The 17,798-nt window shown below is 39.5% G+C and overlaps 1 protein-coding gene across 1 annotated transcript in view; it reads right to left on the reverse strand.

Annotated features, from left to right (window-relative positions):
• Nucleotides 1-10,155: 10,155 nt before the first annotated feature.
• Nucleotides 10,156-17,798, reverse strand: part of DCBLD1 (discoidin, CUB and LCCL domain containing 1) — a 46,538-nt gene continuing 38,895 nt past the window's right edge. Inside the window, exons 13-15 of the mRNA XM_062572626.1 lie at nt 16,986-17,035; nt 15,310-15,429; nt 10,156-12,528 (exon numbers count right to left, since the gene is read on the reverse strand). Of these exons, the coding sequence (XP_062428610.1) occupies nt 12,011-12,528; nt 15,310-15,429; nt 16,986-17,035 (688 nt within the window). The 3' untranslated portion in view covers nt 10,156-12,010. The remainder of the gene's footprint in view (nt 12,529-15,309; nt 15,430-16,985; nt 17,036-17,798) is intronic.

The raw sequence follows: 17,798 nt of genomic DNA on the forward strand, positions 1-17,798 counted from the left end.
TTTCTTTACCTAATTCAGGCTAATATTTCAGTTTCTTCTTTTTTTTTTTTTTTTTTTTTTTTTCTATCTATAAAATACAGACACTTAACTCTGTGTGTGATCTATTTCTGTAAAGTGTTGTCCACTTTTAGACTACTGCACAAAGATCCAGGCTGAAAACTGACTAATATGAGGAAAACCATACTATACAACATATAGGTTGATAGTAATCCAGTCTTAATGGCAAATTATTTTTAAAGGAAGAGAATTACATGACATGAATCAAATTTCATTATTTAAGACTTTTTTTAATAAAAGGAAAAATTCACAGTGTTATTTTGACTCTATAATAAGAATATAAGCATTCTGTAGTCGTTGGCTTAGAAGAGCTGTAAGGATTCAAACCTCTCAAAAGATTGTGTTGTTTGAGTACAACTGTGGAAATTGTCTTTTCTTCTTTTTCTACCTTTTTTTAAAATTTGCTGTGCTAGAGTATAGGTATATTCTGTGTTAAAGGTTTCTACACTGGGAAGATGCAAAGCATTTATCTTTGATATAGACTGAAAATTATAACCATGTTATATTGAATCTGCGTTCAGATTGAAAGGCTGTTATGTGTTAAAATTACTTGTTATTTTTTTTCCAAATTGCCTCTTACCTATAATGAAGTGGTCTTCCTGCCCTTAAGCAGCAAGTTTAGCTGGAACTTAAGGCTGACCAGTGAGCTCAGATGACTGGTAATGGTACAGTAAATGTGGTAGAAACATGATGGTGCTACTTAAGGGTTTACTGAGAATGTGTGACTCAACTGTTTAAGCACAGAGAAGAAGAATGGATGAAAAGATAAGTAATGTACTAATGGAGAGGGCTACAATTGTATATATTGGGGTTTTTTAGATTATAATTTTAGAAGGGTTTAATTATGAGCTGTTAAGTTTGTAAAAAGCACAGTGGGTAGGAAGAAAACATTTATATTTGGGTGAGATGTAATAAAACAAGATGATTAGAGGTAGCTATCAATGAAGATGGAAACAAATGGAAAGAGTAGAAAAACCAATAATTTTCTTTGTGCTAGCTCTGGGGTTAAGGGAGATCACTCAAAAGTTCTTGGTGTTCCTGTTCTTGTGTTGCTACTCTTAGTGGCTGTAGTGACTGAATAGTTCCTCTGCTTGCTTTCCGCAGAGGTCCGCACATGACAGAAGAGGAGGAACATGTCTTGACTCTAGATGTGCCTGTAGAGTCAGTTTTGCTGAACAGAACATCAGCCCAAGAGCTTGAAAGGAGATTTACTTAAAATATTTCAAACTTACCTTCTATCCAGAGTGTATCTTTTCCAATATGAGATGATCCCTAATTCCTCTGAAACTGTAGAAATTTCACAGTTCAAGTGGAATCCAAAAATTAAAAAATGCCACACTTCCTGCTGTCCTAAGAAGAAAAATACTCAGGCTCTTTTTTTCTTTCCTCAGCAGGAGAGTTGTTGCTTCATATACTCAAATCTCTAGAGAGTAGCTGTGGCATATCTGTATTTCTTTGGTTTACTTATTTATTTATTTCCCCCTCACCACCACCACCACCACCACCACCACCACAGAAGTAAGCCTGTACCCAGTTCTGAGTGCTGACCTGTGTCCTGCACTGGACACAAACGTTTACTAGGCTAAATAGTAAGACCAGGAGACATTTTTTTAAAAGGATGACTCCTTTTTTTTAAGGGATAAGTAAATTCATTTGGGTAAACTTCTCACACACGGGTGTTTACTTCAATCGGTTGTCAGAATTATCTGGTGTCTATTTGTCAGCCTTCAGTCTAGCGTGCTGAGACTTGTTTCTCACAGCTGTGCTGGAGAAGTATCATAGTCGCTAGTATTTTGAAGGCGCTCTGTAGGGGGGTACTTCTCCTGCTGAGGTATGTTGGAAATGTACTGATCCCTACAAATAATGCAGCAAAGCTGGCTAAAATTGTGGATTTTTTGAAAAATGGAGATTATGGTCAAATCTCCCTCATTCACAGTTCTTGGAGCTCTGAATTTCTTGGAACTTTCTTTCTGAAGGCCAGAGGCACTACCCCTAATTTTTACTGCTGATCCATTTCCCCAGCACATCCTGTCAGCAGTCACATAGCTGGCAGCTCTCTGCTGACTAGTTTTCAATGGCTGAATCTCAAACAAAATTAGAAAAGCGTGAAAACAAGCAGAGCAAAAGTATGAGTGGAACTCCTCCAAGGGCATTCACAGGCGCATTTTGATTAACCACGAGCAAGTGCCAGGAATCAGGAATGCCTGGGTAACCTGGTAAATTTTAAGGTCTTCAAATTGTTCAGTTATATCTGTACATCTAGGTAAGTTCTATTGATTAAATCTTAGTTTTCCTGTAAGCTGTCTAAATACTTGCGCAAATAATACTTTTGCAAAATGGTATGTAGCAGAATTGGATTATATTAATTTTATTTAATGGTACATTACTTCTATTTTCCAAATGTTTAGATGTTTAATGTCAATTTCTTTAGGGGAATGGAAGCATTAATCTTCAGGATGCAGAACTTGAGTAGTTATGTACTCAGTCTGCTGGGAAATGTAGTTGTCCTGAATGCTTTTCCTTCCAAGAAGAAATGGGGTGTCTCAGTTCAGTCCTTCTTGGAACATCCTCTGGTGAGTTTGCTATTGCCAATTCCTTTGCTTAGTGCAGGTGAAGATTTTCTGTGTGTTCTCTTGGGCCTCATGCCTGGTTCTTCCTGATTTAGCCTAGGAGGTGACATGTTTTCCTGATTTTTCTGACATACTGTTTGTAGAGAGCAGGCTGGGCAACAAGGGTGATATCTCTGCAATGGAGAAGTCTGGACACAAAGAAGTCACTGCACTGGAAGTGTCTCCTAGGGGACACACTCGTTAGGCTAGGAAGTTGTATGAGGTGAATTTATTTGTTCAGTTGGGATCTTTGCTCAGAAAACGGTATCTGTATTTTCTACTAATGCAAAAAGCCCTACGATGGCTTGGAAGATATGTGTTATTTATCACATTCCTTATAAGGTTTCGTATGCTCATTATGTTGGCTGTCTGTTTCACCTTTTGGACTTAAGGGATTTTTAATAGCTTCAGCTCTAGGATAAATATTAGATGCTGGCTCAGACGTACAGGCTGTTAGGTTCGCTGTTTTGACACTTGCTTTGTAGCAGATAGACTGCAAGGCTGCTAAAGATCACTCGTATTGATCAGATTAGGGGTTGCTATAAGATCAGAGCCTTTAGGTTACATTCACAAAGGCACTGATTCCCCCTGGTTTCAATTACAATTTACATGGTTATTTATGGTTCTATGGGAAGGGATTCCCAAAGGGTGTCAAGACTTAAGTACTTTAACGGAAATGCACCTCTGCTGCTGAGGTTTGGCAGCTTTGGACTTGCAGCTGATGAATTAACTTCTTAATAGAAGGACAGTACTGTGTTAAATGAGGACTTTGTACAGGTGAATGTTACTGCCTAGTACCTTACTTGTTTCATCTTGCTTTCTGTCCAATGTGACAGTTAGGTGTTCTGCTAACTTACAGTACAAATGAAGTGTCATAAGACAGGGAGTTAGCAGAAAGTTTTCAGACTTGATATGCTCCTAAGATAGTTTTTCTAACCCCAGATAACATATTACTTAATTTGGAAACTGATTTTATTTTAAAATGAAAGAGAGAGACTGTGATATATTAGTGAGAACATGAGTATTATGATAAGTTAATGTGGTAGCCATGGATGAGCTGGTTAAGTAGGAGATGGACAAATGTATTTTGGGCTGTCTTAATTTTATGCTCTTTTGAAAATCAAAACTTGTCTATCAGCTAGTAATTTCAATTTGTTATTAGAATCCTACAATTTTTAGTGTTAAGTATTTGGTATTTTTATTTAGTGCCAAAAGGGGGCAGCAACTTCCTTTAAATCTTTGGGATAACTAGATAAATAGAACTGAATATTTTTGATGTACAAATATAGGAAAACTTTATCCTTTAGAAATATCTCTAGTAACATGTACTCTTAAGAGAACAAACATTCAGTTTAGCTGACATTGTTTCAAGTAAGAAGCACTTTTCACGTCTTATAATAAATGTCATATATGTGCATTGTTCATGTACAAGCACAAAGAATACTTACACACAGAGTTAGAATTCTTATAGCTCTGAAATAATGACTTATTAAAGAATGTTAAAATATTTCCATCAATTATTTTAAGAATTTATTATTAAAATTCTCTTATTAGTTAATTCTGTTATTAGTTTATACAGAGGCAGTTAAATTTTTGATCCTCTCTGAGTGAATTTAGTGTTTCCAAAAGTAAGGGACCAAAGCACGGATAAAACATGAAATGAAGTATCAGGTGAATTTGCAGAGTCAGCTCTCTGCCAATGCACTTAATCACGGTATGTAACCAACATGGTCACATTTCTAAGATCTCTCCTGGAACAGAGGCTGTCCAGGCTGTCAAACTGTTTAGAGATTTGGCAGTGAGAAGTGAAAAAAGGAGATAACCATTACATAGTTTGCTCTAGTGTAATTCCAGAAAGAAGCTATGTGATAAAAGAGGAGGATCGGTTCACACTGATGCACAGTACCCTTTTCTCTACTGCTGTTGTTTTCTGCTGGCAACCAAATGGTAGTGTGGTTTCCAAACTGTTTGTTGTCATTAACCAGGTGGTCAGTGAACTTACAACTCAAATATTCTGTTGCATAAATATTTGTCTTTTATGATGCGAGATGAGAATGTACTATAATTAGGGAAAGATGGAGTGTAACTTCATCTGTCAGAAGATAGCTATATAAATGAGCTAGAGCTTCTAACTGGGTATCTGGGTATCTTTATGAATGCCCATATACCAGGTACTTGCAAGGTGGTTATTCCAGTGTTGTTACCAAAATTGTGGCTTACTTTGTGTTCTGAGAATCGTTTGTATTTGTGCCTTTATGACAAAGTGCTCTACTTGCATAGGTGTATGTAGAAGAGAAATGCTATGAGTTGTCCACAACATTTTCACATCGAAGTATGAATTTTGCATTTCTGTAATGCAGGCACACTTCATCCAGGTCACCTACTCAAATTTTATAAAACTGTCTGTCAGAACAGATGGTGTCACTTCATAATAAAAAGCTTAGCCATAGATGTGAAGTAAAGCTGCCTCTTCAAGTAATGTCTGCTACAGCATCTTCTCTTTATCAATCACCAGTGTCTTCTCTCCCAGCATGTCAGAAGATTTTTCACAGGTTTACAGGTGGCTTTTTCCAAGGTCTTTACATTTTTGGTAGTTTTATTTGTTGATACTATTCTGGAAAATGGCAGCATATCTCACTGTCTCAGTTTGTATATCTGTGAAATGGTTGTCTGGGTCACTATTAGCTATGATGTGTAAAATATCTTTGAGAGACTGAAGTTTGTAGTATATGCACAAGCCACTAAATTATTCAGGTCAATGGCTTAGTAGTGGCTGACATAACTAAGTATCTTTCTACAGTCTTTTCTCCCCTTCTCTTACAGCAGAGAATCTTCTGCAATATCTTTCATTCCTCAGTTAGCTTTTCATTTCAGGAAGACTCCTTGTAGTCTATCATGTGTCAGCCATTGCTGTATGTTTCTATGTTGTTTGTATTGAATTGTTTCTGGTGTTTCTTTAAAAACTAGAATTCTAGCACTCATTTTTTGTGCTACTTTCTAGACAGAATATATATATATATATATGCTTTAAAGTCTATTATTGACCATTCTCATCCAGCCTAACTAAGAGAACCTTACAATTTGTTAATAATTTGTGCTATTCTATGTTTTCTCACTCCTTTTACTAGCTCAAAGCCTTATCAGGAAAAATATTGGATATTCATAGATATTATACTGCAAATCATTAGAGGAACTTTTCCAATAAGATCTCTAGCCAAAGTTATGGGTGCTGAGGTAAGTTCAGGACAGTAACAGGAAGAATAGCCCGGTACTATGTCATGCACATATGTAGACTTAGATTTTCAGTTGTGCTGAAAGATGATGTTGTGCTTTAACTAAATCAAGTTGTCTCCTTCCTGGATTTCCCTCACTAATATCTATGACTGTATATAAATAAATGTGATGATAAACTCTTGGATATTCCATGGCAATTCAGTATTTGGCTGGAAGTGACTAAATAAATAATGAATTAACTTGGCTCAAGAAAACAACCTCTGCATACAGTAAGTGACATGTTTTTCACGACTTACAGATACATATTATGGGGCCAAGTCTAAACAAATACTGTGAAGTCTGAGTGAAAAAGCCTCCAAATTCTCATGTCCAGACTATACAATGAGATAACAAAGGAAGTCAGCTGCGAGGCGTCCTCCTTATCATGGATAACACAAGTTTTCCCCAACTAAGGATGTCTTTTCTCTTGTCTTTATCTAGTTTAGGAATACTTTATCTGACCTCTTCCTGCATATCCTTTATGGATGGTAGAACCATCCAGGGGCTTCAACAAAAGGAAACCACTAGGAGAAGTTTCTATTTTAAGTTCCAAAGTGGTTGTGCAGAAACGGCACATTCGCTTCAAATAAACATGTTCCTTGAACTTTTTCAGTCTTCAATAATTCATATACGTTCCCTCTGCTTCTTTGTAACACTGTTTGTTTTGTTGATCCTGCATAGCTACAGCTGTGTAGCTTTCGGTGTCAGCACCACCAACATCAGTGAGTAAGGTTCAAACAGAAGAATGTACTTACCTTCATCCTGTACTACTGCAGAGGAGGTTGAAGGTCAGAACAAGCTACACCATCGCTGATGTCAGAAAGAGATGGGCAGTATGGAATTTTTAGTATTGGAACTGTGTGTAAAATCTGCAACATAACCTTGTCATGGCTAGAGTCTAGGCTGATTACAGCCTAAGGGAAGCCTTAGACACACATTTGTGGAGCAAATCTAACCTGATTCTGTAGTCAGAGTGAAGAGAATACTGATGGGGTTACTTTTCATTGCGTGGATGCCTGCCTCTGCAGGACTACTGTGAGACCACTGACTCATTTTGTATGGGTCATAAAACAGCTATTCATCGCTAATTGCTTTTGTCACTTGCTCTTCTGAACTAAATCTGAACTCCTTAGAAAAAAATTACTGCTTACCTTCTCTTTGGCAAAAGCCAGGACACAGACAAATAACTGCTTTTCTTTTAATTTTTTTATAGCCTCCTTAGTGGTGACTTTGTACGTGCATTTTTGAAAGTGCAGCAGTACAGTTTTAATGTCAGAGAGTTAGTGTAACTTAATGTAAACAGTGTAATTTGTTATGGCAATAGCATTTTCTTGCTGTTGTTTTCAGACTATAAATACTCAGTGAGTCCTCATGCCAGATTATGGCAGAAACTGCCACCTATATTGTACAGATCCAAAACTGTGACTTACTGGGGATGTCACAACAGAGCTAATTTAGGGATTTCCCTTAACACTTCTCCCCTTCACCATACCACCTCTTTATCTGAATTTGGATGCTGTTTTCAGCCTGGCCAGTCTATTTAGTAGTGACCGTAGGTCAGAGGCACATGCTCTGTCATTACTGATACTGGTCATACTGGTCACCTGATTTGCTTTGTATTGCAGATGCAGGTTAGATTGCTTAAGCACTGAAAGGCGTCCAGTGCCTTCCCACAATTTTCTGCATGGCCACAAGACCATTTTTCTCCAATGTGATGGGAAAGAGTCCCGAAACAGCTCAGTTCCTGGTAGCATGTCCAGAGAGTCAGGCAATGGTTGAGCGATGCTGGAGAGGGTGCGGTAACCCTTCCCCTGTCTGCGTAGCATAGAAGTCTCCAGCACCTTGGAAAAACAAATCATACACATTTTAGCACTACTGATCCACCAAAGAGCTAAGCACATTTAGATGCAAGGTCCTGCAATGGGACCTACAGCCTGGCATTCCCACCCTGTGTAGGCAGTGGGATCCATTATAATCTACATGCTGAGTGGAGACCTGCCAAATGATGGTCAGTGGAAAAAAGCTGAGGAAGAGCTGTATTAAAAACTCTCTGTAGAGTCTAGCCACTCCAGTATTGCAGACAAGTCATGGGACTCACAACCTGCTCATAAGGGCTAGCATTCAATCTCATAGATTTTTAAGAATTAAGTGAAGCTCTCTCATTTTAAAAAACAGCTTCTAGAAACACTGCCATGACAACTGCAACGTTAGGTCTGTGGTTACAGTACTCATCAGGTGCAGGAAATTCAGGTTCACCTAAATGCTCTTCCTGCCCTCTCCCATCTACCCAGAGAATGTCACAACTATCAGGCTGCTGACCTGTATGCAGTAGACTCAAGTTGAACCCGTCCTGTTGAAGCTATGTTTGCAGAGAAAAGGGAGGTGGAGATGATGGCAAGTGCCGTGTCTAGAGGAAGTCAGTAAAAGAGAATGGACCATATTATGGGTGGGAAGGACATCCACGGTGCTAGGGAAATCCTAGTTCCCATTTGCAAACCAAGGACTAATTTTAATTGAGTACCTGTTTCATATAAAATGTGTAGGTAACTGGAAAGAGTGCTGAGGAAGGGTTTTGATGTCTGGTGCTAAAACTATTGAAACTAAAAGAAATAAGGAAATACTATTCAAAGTTGCACTTTTTTAGAGGGAAAAGAAAGCTTTTTTTGTCGAGCACTGTAAAGGTACTTTCCAACAAGGTATTTGATGGAAGAAATAAAAAAGAAGGATTGGAAACTATTTCCTAAGGAGATGAGAGCAAAGAATGTTCTTCTTCTTCTTCTTCTTTTTTCCCTTTCAGTTGTAGGTAGGGTACATTTTCTTTTTTTACACTTTCTTACCTCAAAAACATTCTTCAGTTTGCTTAGTTACAGACTAATGTGCAGTTGCAGTGCATGACCGTGTTCCTAGCAAAGTCAAAGAGACTTACTTTACTTTACTGCAGTGGGAACAGGTAGGCCCTTAGGGCTAAGATTAGTTAATATTTAACCTTCTTATGAACTCTGGTTTGAATTTACTGTTCCAGCCTCCTGGGAGTGCCTGCTAAGGAAAGAGGTTTGGTACCGAAATGCTATTGCAAAGTCTCTGCTAACCAGAGGGTTGAACTCCCAAAGAAGTTAGACTTTTAATACAATCTCTAGAGGCATTGAAGGGAGACCTAGAGCAAATGCAGCCTCCCAAGTGTGTAAATACTTCAGAACATATTCTAACCTCCTTTGTGGTCTTAGCAGCCAGAGATGCTAAGGAAAATTCTTCTGAAGTACAGTGTTTGATAAGGCTGCTGCTGATATATCTGCAACCAGTTTTGTCTGTGAGGATGGGTTGATGAAGATGGGCTAGACTTTGATTTCCATCTGTGTTTGTGTAAAGCCATTCTAAGAGGGAAGAGATGAGGATAAGCCACAACTGGAAGACTGAGGCAGTCCATGCTACATCAGCATTTTTTATCCCCACCACCATCAAGAGAGAGAGAACAGCCAATACAGATAGGATGTTCCTTTGCTTTTCTCAGTATCTGCTCTCAAGGCCCATTAAAAACTATTTGCAGGCTGAGGGGGAGAAGCCTAAAGCTTCTTCTGGTCATTCAGACTTGAACGATGAAGTACCGTGGCAGTGACTGAAGCTGTGACTGCCAGCAGAGCTCTTGTGCTGCATCCGTCCCTGTCAGCACCAAGTCACTGTAACACAAGGAGAAGGAAGATATTTGGGGGTTTATTTTAAGTCATCTTTTTGCAGTTTTGCAGGGTTTGTTCTTTTGAGGAGGGGGCAATGAAGGCGAGGTGCAAGTTGAGACTGAACTTTTTATTGGGCTAAAACAGCTGTGTTGAGACTGATTTGAATGGCAGCAGAAAACAAGCATGTGCCACTAAGAGCCCTCTGACACTTGTAAAGTAGCATACTGCAGATGCAGAAAGCATGTGGCTGAAGCATGCCAAAAGATTATAATAATATAAGCCATGTCATCTGTTGCCTTGTCCTGTTGCACTGCTGCAATATGTTGGTGCCTCATTAGCCAGGGAATAGCTCTGACTGCTGAGCTCTGCTTGTCTGCAAAGTGACAAGCCAGGCTAATCAGCTGTGCACGTGGAGTATTAGCGTCGGGCTCCTCGGGAGGGCATCCTCATCCTCCCCGCTTCCTTCTCGCCCTGCAGGATATGTGACGAGAGTAGCTGAGTGGGGATGATTAAAGTTACCAAGTTAAGCACCAGGCCTGCGTGGCTGATTTACAAATACCAGTGTTCTTTATTTACATAGACATGTAAACAACAGAAGGTAAACAACACTGCCCGGCTCGGTCTAACAAACAGGCTGCTGCTGTTTCACTTCAGAACCTGAGGTGTTTTACACATTTCACAGAAACTGTATCGACAGCAAACACAGGAAGGCTACAAGGTTACCTTGACTCTTTTTTTTTCTTTGCACAGGAATCACATGCACTGTGCATCAGCATGAGAGAACTGCACAACTGAGGCCACAAAACAAGCATACGCAAAGAACCCACTAAGAGTTGTCTGAAGATCGGATATGGCTAGAATTAGCAATATTTGTAAATAGGATCACTACAACTATTCTGTACTCTTACAGCACTTTCCATCCCAGGATCTGAAAGCACTTTACAAAGAAAGAATCTTTGTTGCATCCTTTGCGAATTATCCCAGTTTACACACAAAGAAACGGAGGGCCTTGAGATAAAGTGACTTTCCTGCAGATCAGATTCTACTGCTCTGTTTTCCCAACCTTGTGCCTTAAATATAGCACCATTCTTCATCCCCAGAAGCGTATCACTTCTTGGTATTTTAGGACATGCTTCTGAACACAAAGTAAGGCTCCAAGTGCTGCAGGGAGAATGGCAATGGCCAGTTCCAGTCACCACGGGAAGCTGTTCAGCTTTAGTGACGCCTCTGCTGAAAGAGGAGTCAGCTGCTGTGCAATACGTCGCACCTATCCCCACACTTTCAAGTTTGTCCAAAAAAAGAATTAAGGATCGCATTCCCTGCAAAACAAAAATTATTTGAAAACAACTGTGCTGATCTGCTCTTTTGCAAATTTAGATGCTACAGTAAATCGCATACACATTGTGCTTTACTTTGTCTAAATATTTCAAATATAAACAATACACTAAATTTATAGGACAGAAAAATAATGGAGTAAGGAAGAGTTCAGAATGCATGCTGCTCTATGTCAAAGAGTAACTTCCTTATAATATAGCAGCAACAGCATCAGCTGGGGCTTGAACAGAATTTAATTCTCAGCTATAAATTCACATTTTGGTTCCACACACCTTTCTTGAAGAAACAGATTAACAGGTGTTCATTTTTTTTTTCTACTGCAGATGTACCTGCAAAATGATCACCATGGCTTCTAACCCCAAACAGGTTTCAGCCTTTTACCTGACTTTAACATGAACAGCAAATTACACGGCTCAGCTCATAGGCCAGAACAAATTCAAGCATGTAAAAATTACTGCTAAAAAGGCAGCTGGGAAGGTGGATTTGAACACAGCATTTAAATGCTCAGCTGCCTTTGCTTGTGCGCTTTATGCTTCAAGTAGTTTTACGTCTTCTACCCTCCCAAGAAGAACTATAGTGATGCCCTATCTTCAGTTATCAGAGGAAAGGAAATGAACCACCACAGCCATAAGCTACACAATTTACAGCTGCCAGTACAACAGCAGATAAAATAAAGTCAGAAGAGGAAACTTAAAAAAAAAAAAAATAGTGTCCTTTTTGCAATAGTTTCTCCATTGGTTCCACAGGTGAAAAGGAAACTTACTTAAGAAATTCTCCTTAAATAAAAGCTATGTACAAATTGCACATTGCAAACAGAGCACTGAGATCAGTTACAGAAAATAAGATATACAGTCTTCAGTGATAACATCTCTCTTGCTATAAACAGTGATAAACAGCATATGCTTTCTTCAGATGTCAGAACCCAGCAAGACTGCAATATTATGTACACAGGGTTTGTTTGCCTTCTGCCTTCCACAGTAGACTCCTTTAAAACTCTATTTTCATTTCAGAAGCTGTAGCTGTATAGTAGCATTCCTGCGCACCAGGTCTCTCTTGTTCAACAGATCACAAGAGAGCTGTCATTGCTGTCTGGCTTATTGGTTTTAGGCAGTCTCTAGGTGTTGAGTAACCCTCACTTCCTAGTGAATTAGTTTGGGGCTTCTGGTAGTCCGTACTGTAGCTCACAGAGGTCAGAATACTGTTAACTTTAGGTTTATCATAGTTTATTACACTTTGAGGTGTCTGGTAGTCGCCATTCCTGGCGTCGGTCTTACATGAACTGGAGAAACTGCCAGCAGACAGCGAGTGTTTATGAGATGAGATTACAGGAACGTTGTAGCCGTTCTCAGAGGGGAAATTATTTTCTCTTTCCGTGTGCCGCTCTATGATGGGGGTGGCATATTCGGGTTCTTGACTGGTCAGGGGCAGAGCATATTCGTGCCGGTTAGCTCTTTGCGGACAGTGATAGTGATTTTCAAACTCCGAACTCCCCCTTCTTCCCTCATCTTCGGTGTCCATGGGTCTAAAAGTAGATCCTTTGCGTGTCACTGTCCCAGTTCCAATCATGAGAGGCTGCTGATACTCTAAAAGGAAGCACGAACTACTCAATAATATATACATGGATTATTTTATGTGGTAAGCGGCAGAGTTGAAAAATGACTCGGATAGTATATCATCAAATACATTGTTATCAGGAATGTGAGGAAACATTGTCCCAACTCAGTTTCTGTAATCTTCTTCAGCAAGCATACATTACAGAACTTGGCAGAAGCTGTTCTACAGAGAAGCTACAATCTGCCATCCCTTTTCTTCCTTCCTTTCTTCCTTTCCCCACCTACCCACCCAAATAAATTTATGACATTTTTGGAGTATACTCAAAACACTAAAAAAGATAAAAGCCAACAAAATATTAGTAATGAATCAGACAAAAGATTTCACATGAAGTTCAACAAATGAGAAGTTCCCAAAACCAGTGTTCCACTTTTGGAATAATTAAAATGCCTGGAGGAGCCTTAACAAGCCCTACCAAGTGCCTGCTTTATTTAAAAGGAATCTCACAGTAGATGAATGACAAGAAGGATAAAGTTAGATGGAATGGCAGCCAAGAGAGTCAAGGATAAGTGTGAAATGTGTTAAGTCAGCTCAGAACTGAAGCGTGTGTGTGAGGAGGAACAAGCCGTAAGACAAGAAGTGGGAACAGCACTGTGGGAGGCAGTGGACAATCACCTCCAGTCAAGGAAGACGGCAGGAAAGGAAACAGGAACTCCAGAATGACCAAGCAGGAGCAAGAACGAAGATAAAGGGAACGCAGCTTCAAGGAGCACATCTGCAGCTCTAGTTAAAGAGCATCCCAGGCTACAATGTAAGAAAGAGATCTGAACTAAAGGATATTCAAAAATCCAGTAAAATTATTATGAGAAAATTCGAAGTTTAACTTTTCCACATTAGTGCTAGTAAAAATTTCTTATTTATATAAATGCCGGTGTGAACAGCTCTAGTAAATGATACTGATAAAGCATCATATTTTGCTGCAGACGTTAAGAAGTTAACTCTGTTCTGGCATCATGGTTCATCTGACATGAGCGTTGAATTCAATCCCATATGTCCTGTGAATCTCTTTGGCAGTTCCTGGCTTCTTCCCAAACTTTAGTGGGTAGGGTGAAGGTGTTATGGTATTTCAGTAAATAAGTAATACAGCTTGCTCCAGCATCGCTGCTGCCATTCTGAGTAATTCTTAGTAGCTTAGAATGAAGTGTCTTGACTTGTTCTGGGTTGTCCTTGAGAGCCAGTGAATAGCAGGGAATTCGAAGGGGAAGAATTTCATGTAGTAGGAAACCTGTAAGCAAGTTGCATGCCCTCTGCAATCTAGTTATTAAACGGCATTTGCTGCACATTTCTGGGCTTCACTCACATTTTTTTTACTTCGTGTTTCTTATTTTTAAGGTGACTGTAGGTGAAATACAAAAATCTCAGGAGTTGCCAGACCAGAATCAGTGTTAAGAATTCTCACAGTGCAGAAAAAGAAGACAGAGAAAGCGGAGACTCCCTAGGCACAGGCAGGGTAGCCAGATAACCATGATTTATAAAGAACTCCCTCTCCTTCACAAAATAAAACTGTTTTATAGATTTTTACGCAGAATGTTTCTTTAAAGCAGAGAAACCATCTTTCAGAGATATCCAGGGTGGGTAGCACCCTATGGAATTAAAATAACTATTTTTTTTTTTAAGTATTTCTCTGCCAAATACAGTGGCAGAAATTTTAAGGAATTCTAAGTGCAGAGGCTGGAAACAGCAAATTTATGCTTCTGGGAGATCACTGCTCCCTGATGCCATAAAATGGCTGGTCTCACTAGCCTTTCCAGATGGAGAAACTGGGCAGGGATAAGAGGTGCTAAGAGGATGAATTAAAAAAAAACATTCCTTCAGGATGCAAATAGCACTGATGCAGAGATTTGCTCTATCCAAACCATGATCTGGAGGCAAGGTAGCACATGACAGAAGCACATCTCTCTTGTTTGTTTTCTTTTCTTTTCTCTCTCTCATCTGCCTACTTCACTTCGGGAGGCCAAGGCTCTGAATGAGATAAGGCACTGAGAGCTGCACAGAGATCTCAGTGCAACCTCCAGCTGGCTGTAAAATCCCTTCACAAACTAACCTTTTCTGTTTGATCAGCAGCAAGGGTCATTATATTTTGTTCTACTTCAAGAGACGTTTGACTTTAAATAGAAATGTAAAAATCAGTCAGTAAACTATCCTATCCAAGACATGTTCCTGCACTGCATTCGCACCTGAGTGCCTTCCACAGTTACCTTCAACCATAATTATTCAAGAGTGAAGAAAATCTGGCTTGATAAACCCCGCAAAAACTTTCCAAAATAGTTACAAGTCCAATAAAAAATTAAGAGTTCCCTCCCCAATATATTTAGCTACTTCACTAAATGTCCAGGATGAATATGGGTAAATCTGTTCCTGGACCTCAGCTTGCATGAGAGCTAGAACTGCTAATGTTTCAGACTTGTCTCTCTTCTTGTTATCTACTCAGCATGCAGAGTAAAATAAATGCATCGGAGGGGAAAAATATGCAACAGGACAAGAGGCAATGGGCACAAACTGAACCACAGGAAGCTCTGTCTGAATGTGAGGAGGAATTTCGTCACTGTGAGAGTGATGGACCACTGGAACTGGCTGCCCAGAGAGGTTGTGGAGTCTCCTTCTCCGGAGATCTTCAAGGCCCACCTGGATGTAACCCTGTTTCACACACTCTAGGTGACCGTGCTTGATCAGGGAGGTTGGACTAGGTGATCTCCAGAGGTCCCTTCCAACCTCAACTATTCCGTGATGCTGTGATTCTATGAAATTGTTACCTGCCATATCACTCATGACCAGATCTAGTTTTTGTGGTGTCTCCTTCTCATTATTATAGCTAATGGTAAATTCAGTTGACTGATGTCTGGTGAAGGGCTGCTTGATTTGTTTCCAACAACCTATAATAAAGAAATAAAAATAGAAAACTTCAGGACTTATCAGAAAGTTAACTTTTTGGTGTATACATTGTTACCAATATTAAAGTAGCTAAAAAAATGAGACTAAAATGGGTTGTTAGCAAAAAAAAAAAAAAAATAAAATAAAAAAAAAAAAAGCCATCAGCTGGATTTTTCCAAGCGAAAAGTAAAGTATACAGAAGTTTTTCTTATATTTGTTTCTTGGTAAGAAGACCTTAAACTTTGTGGGTGCCAGCACTGTGATCCCTTAACAAAACATATTTGTAAAATCCCAGCTCTATAAGCTAATTATTTTGCCATCACTTATCCGGCAAAAATAGTGCTTAAAATGTCTAGAGCATTTCTTTTTTCAGCAGACTATATGGCTTCCATTTCCCTAATATCTGAGCACCTGCACTTACCAATTAATTTGTTCTCACAGCATCCTTGTGGGACAGAAAAGAGAAACTCCACTGTGTAAATTACTTGTCAGCAGCCTGTGACAGGAAGTCTGTAGAGAGGTGGGTTCAACTCCCAGCTTTTTAAGTCCCAAGCCTGGTTCACAGCTTTCAGGAGCTTGATTTATGAAGCGCACACACTGCAAATGAACTGAGTGGATAAGAGGCTATCTCCAATTTCATGGGATTTGTCCTCATTAGCAAGTGAGAAAGGATTATATGATATGACCTTGAGGAATCATATTAGCAAATATGATCTTAAGTACAAATTAATTTTCTAATGAGGGTGAGCTGAAATGGGTAACAGTTTCTTTCACTGACATCAACATCTGCTGAGAGATGAAATTTTGGAGCTGAGCTGCTGTGAGAAATTTGTCAAGAGACAAGTGAATTGCTTCTTTTTTCCTTTTCCTTTTTATGAAACATTGAGGTTCAGAAGGATATTCCTCTGCAGAACTGGCAGGTGAGAAAAAACAGCTAAACCCCAATTTCCAAGCTAACAGGAGACCCCACTCTAGAGAGCTTAATCAAGCAGGACAAAGCATATTATTTCAGCAGGGTTTTGCAGGCCTCTTCTACAGCAAAGTCTTCAAGCCAAAACTGTGCAGATTTTACACATGAAGTACAATCCAGTATTGTTAGGTTTCCTAAGTATAGTCCCAATCAAGGAAGGCAGTGAGACGGAAATATTAAAGCCATAATAAAATTATTAGCCCTCACTCTCCTGGAGAAAGGCAATCCCCTGTGCTGGTGGCAGGGGGGAAAGGGAAGAAGCAATTTTCTGCAAAATAGGTATTTTGGAGGAGGGAAGGGAAGGGAGGGCACCTGGGAGCACTCTTATATGCTAATTTATCCACTTTGTATAATAGATCTTTTGCTAATTGCCTTTCTGTCATAGAAAGCAAATTATATTGTTTCTCTGGGCACTGTACTAAGATGACACAAGTGGGACTATTATTTGCCATTTCCTTTGCATGAAATAGTGAATTTGAACAAAGATACCTGGATGCTATTTCACAAGCATTTCATGCTTAATTGCATAAAACTCTTCCCATTGGCCCCACAGACAGGACAGGACAAAACTCACGATTCTCCACAAACCTGATTTCTGAGCATTGGACAATCCATAAGAAAGTCCATTGGTTTCTCGCCTGTAAGGATAGGAAAGCATTTATAAACTTTTGCATTCAAAGCATTTCATCTTCATTCTTTAACTTCAACAGAGAGAGTCACCATGTCTGGATGCTGAGGACAATTGTTCACTTTTATTTTCTGGAAGATAATGTTTGTTATAATGTAAGACATGCAAGACATACAAGCCAGCATTCTGACATTTAGCTTCCCCCCCCTATCTGTATATAGGTTCTGAGTGCTGGCGTTCATATTTCTTCTGCTGGAGCTGGCCCTCATGATTTGATGTGTGCATGTCCTTATATGTCATTCCTGGGTCTGCTATTCTGAAATCTTTCACTAGTTTGGAGATTTTTCAGGAAATCCAGGGCAGAGTTGGGTATTGTTAACAATAAGGTAACATCACAAGAGCTTTGTGTATACTTCCAAATCCCCGTCTGCTGACAGAAACATTTCCCTGGTCTGCATTCAGAGGCAAGTTCGTATGAGTGAACGTCTAGCAAGAACCAAAGCTGGCAATGTTTTCACGAGTCCTCTAGCTCGTGAAAGGAAGTGGCTTAGGAATCTGCTTAACAGTATTTTGTGTGCTCCACTCCTTAGAGAGCAGCTCTGATTTCAGCCCCTCGAGTGAAGAGCTCTAACTTAAGAGACCAGGAGGTAGAAACAACAGGAGGAAAATAAAAGAAAATGATTCAGATGGCTCAGACCCTCCCCCAGCTGAATTTTTAGTTCGCTTTGGTATGGAAACTATTCCATCTTAAGATTGCATTATCCCTTGGTATT

This window comes from Rhea pennata, chromosome 3 (genome assembly GCF_028389875.1).
Source record: "Rhea pennata isolate bPtePen1 chromosome 3, bPtePen1.pri, whole genome shotgun sequence".
NCBI lineage: Eukaryota > Metazoa > Chordata > Aves > Rheiformes > Rheidae > Rhea > Rhea pennata.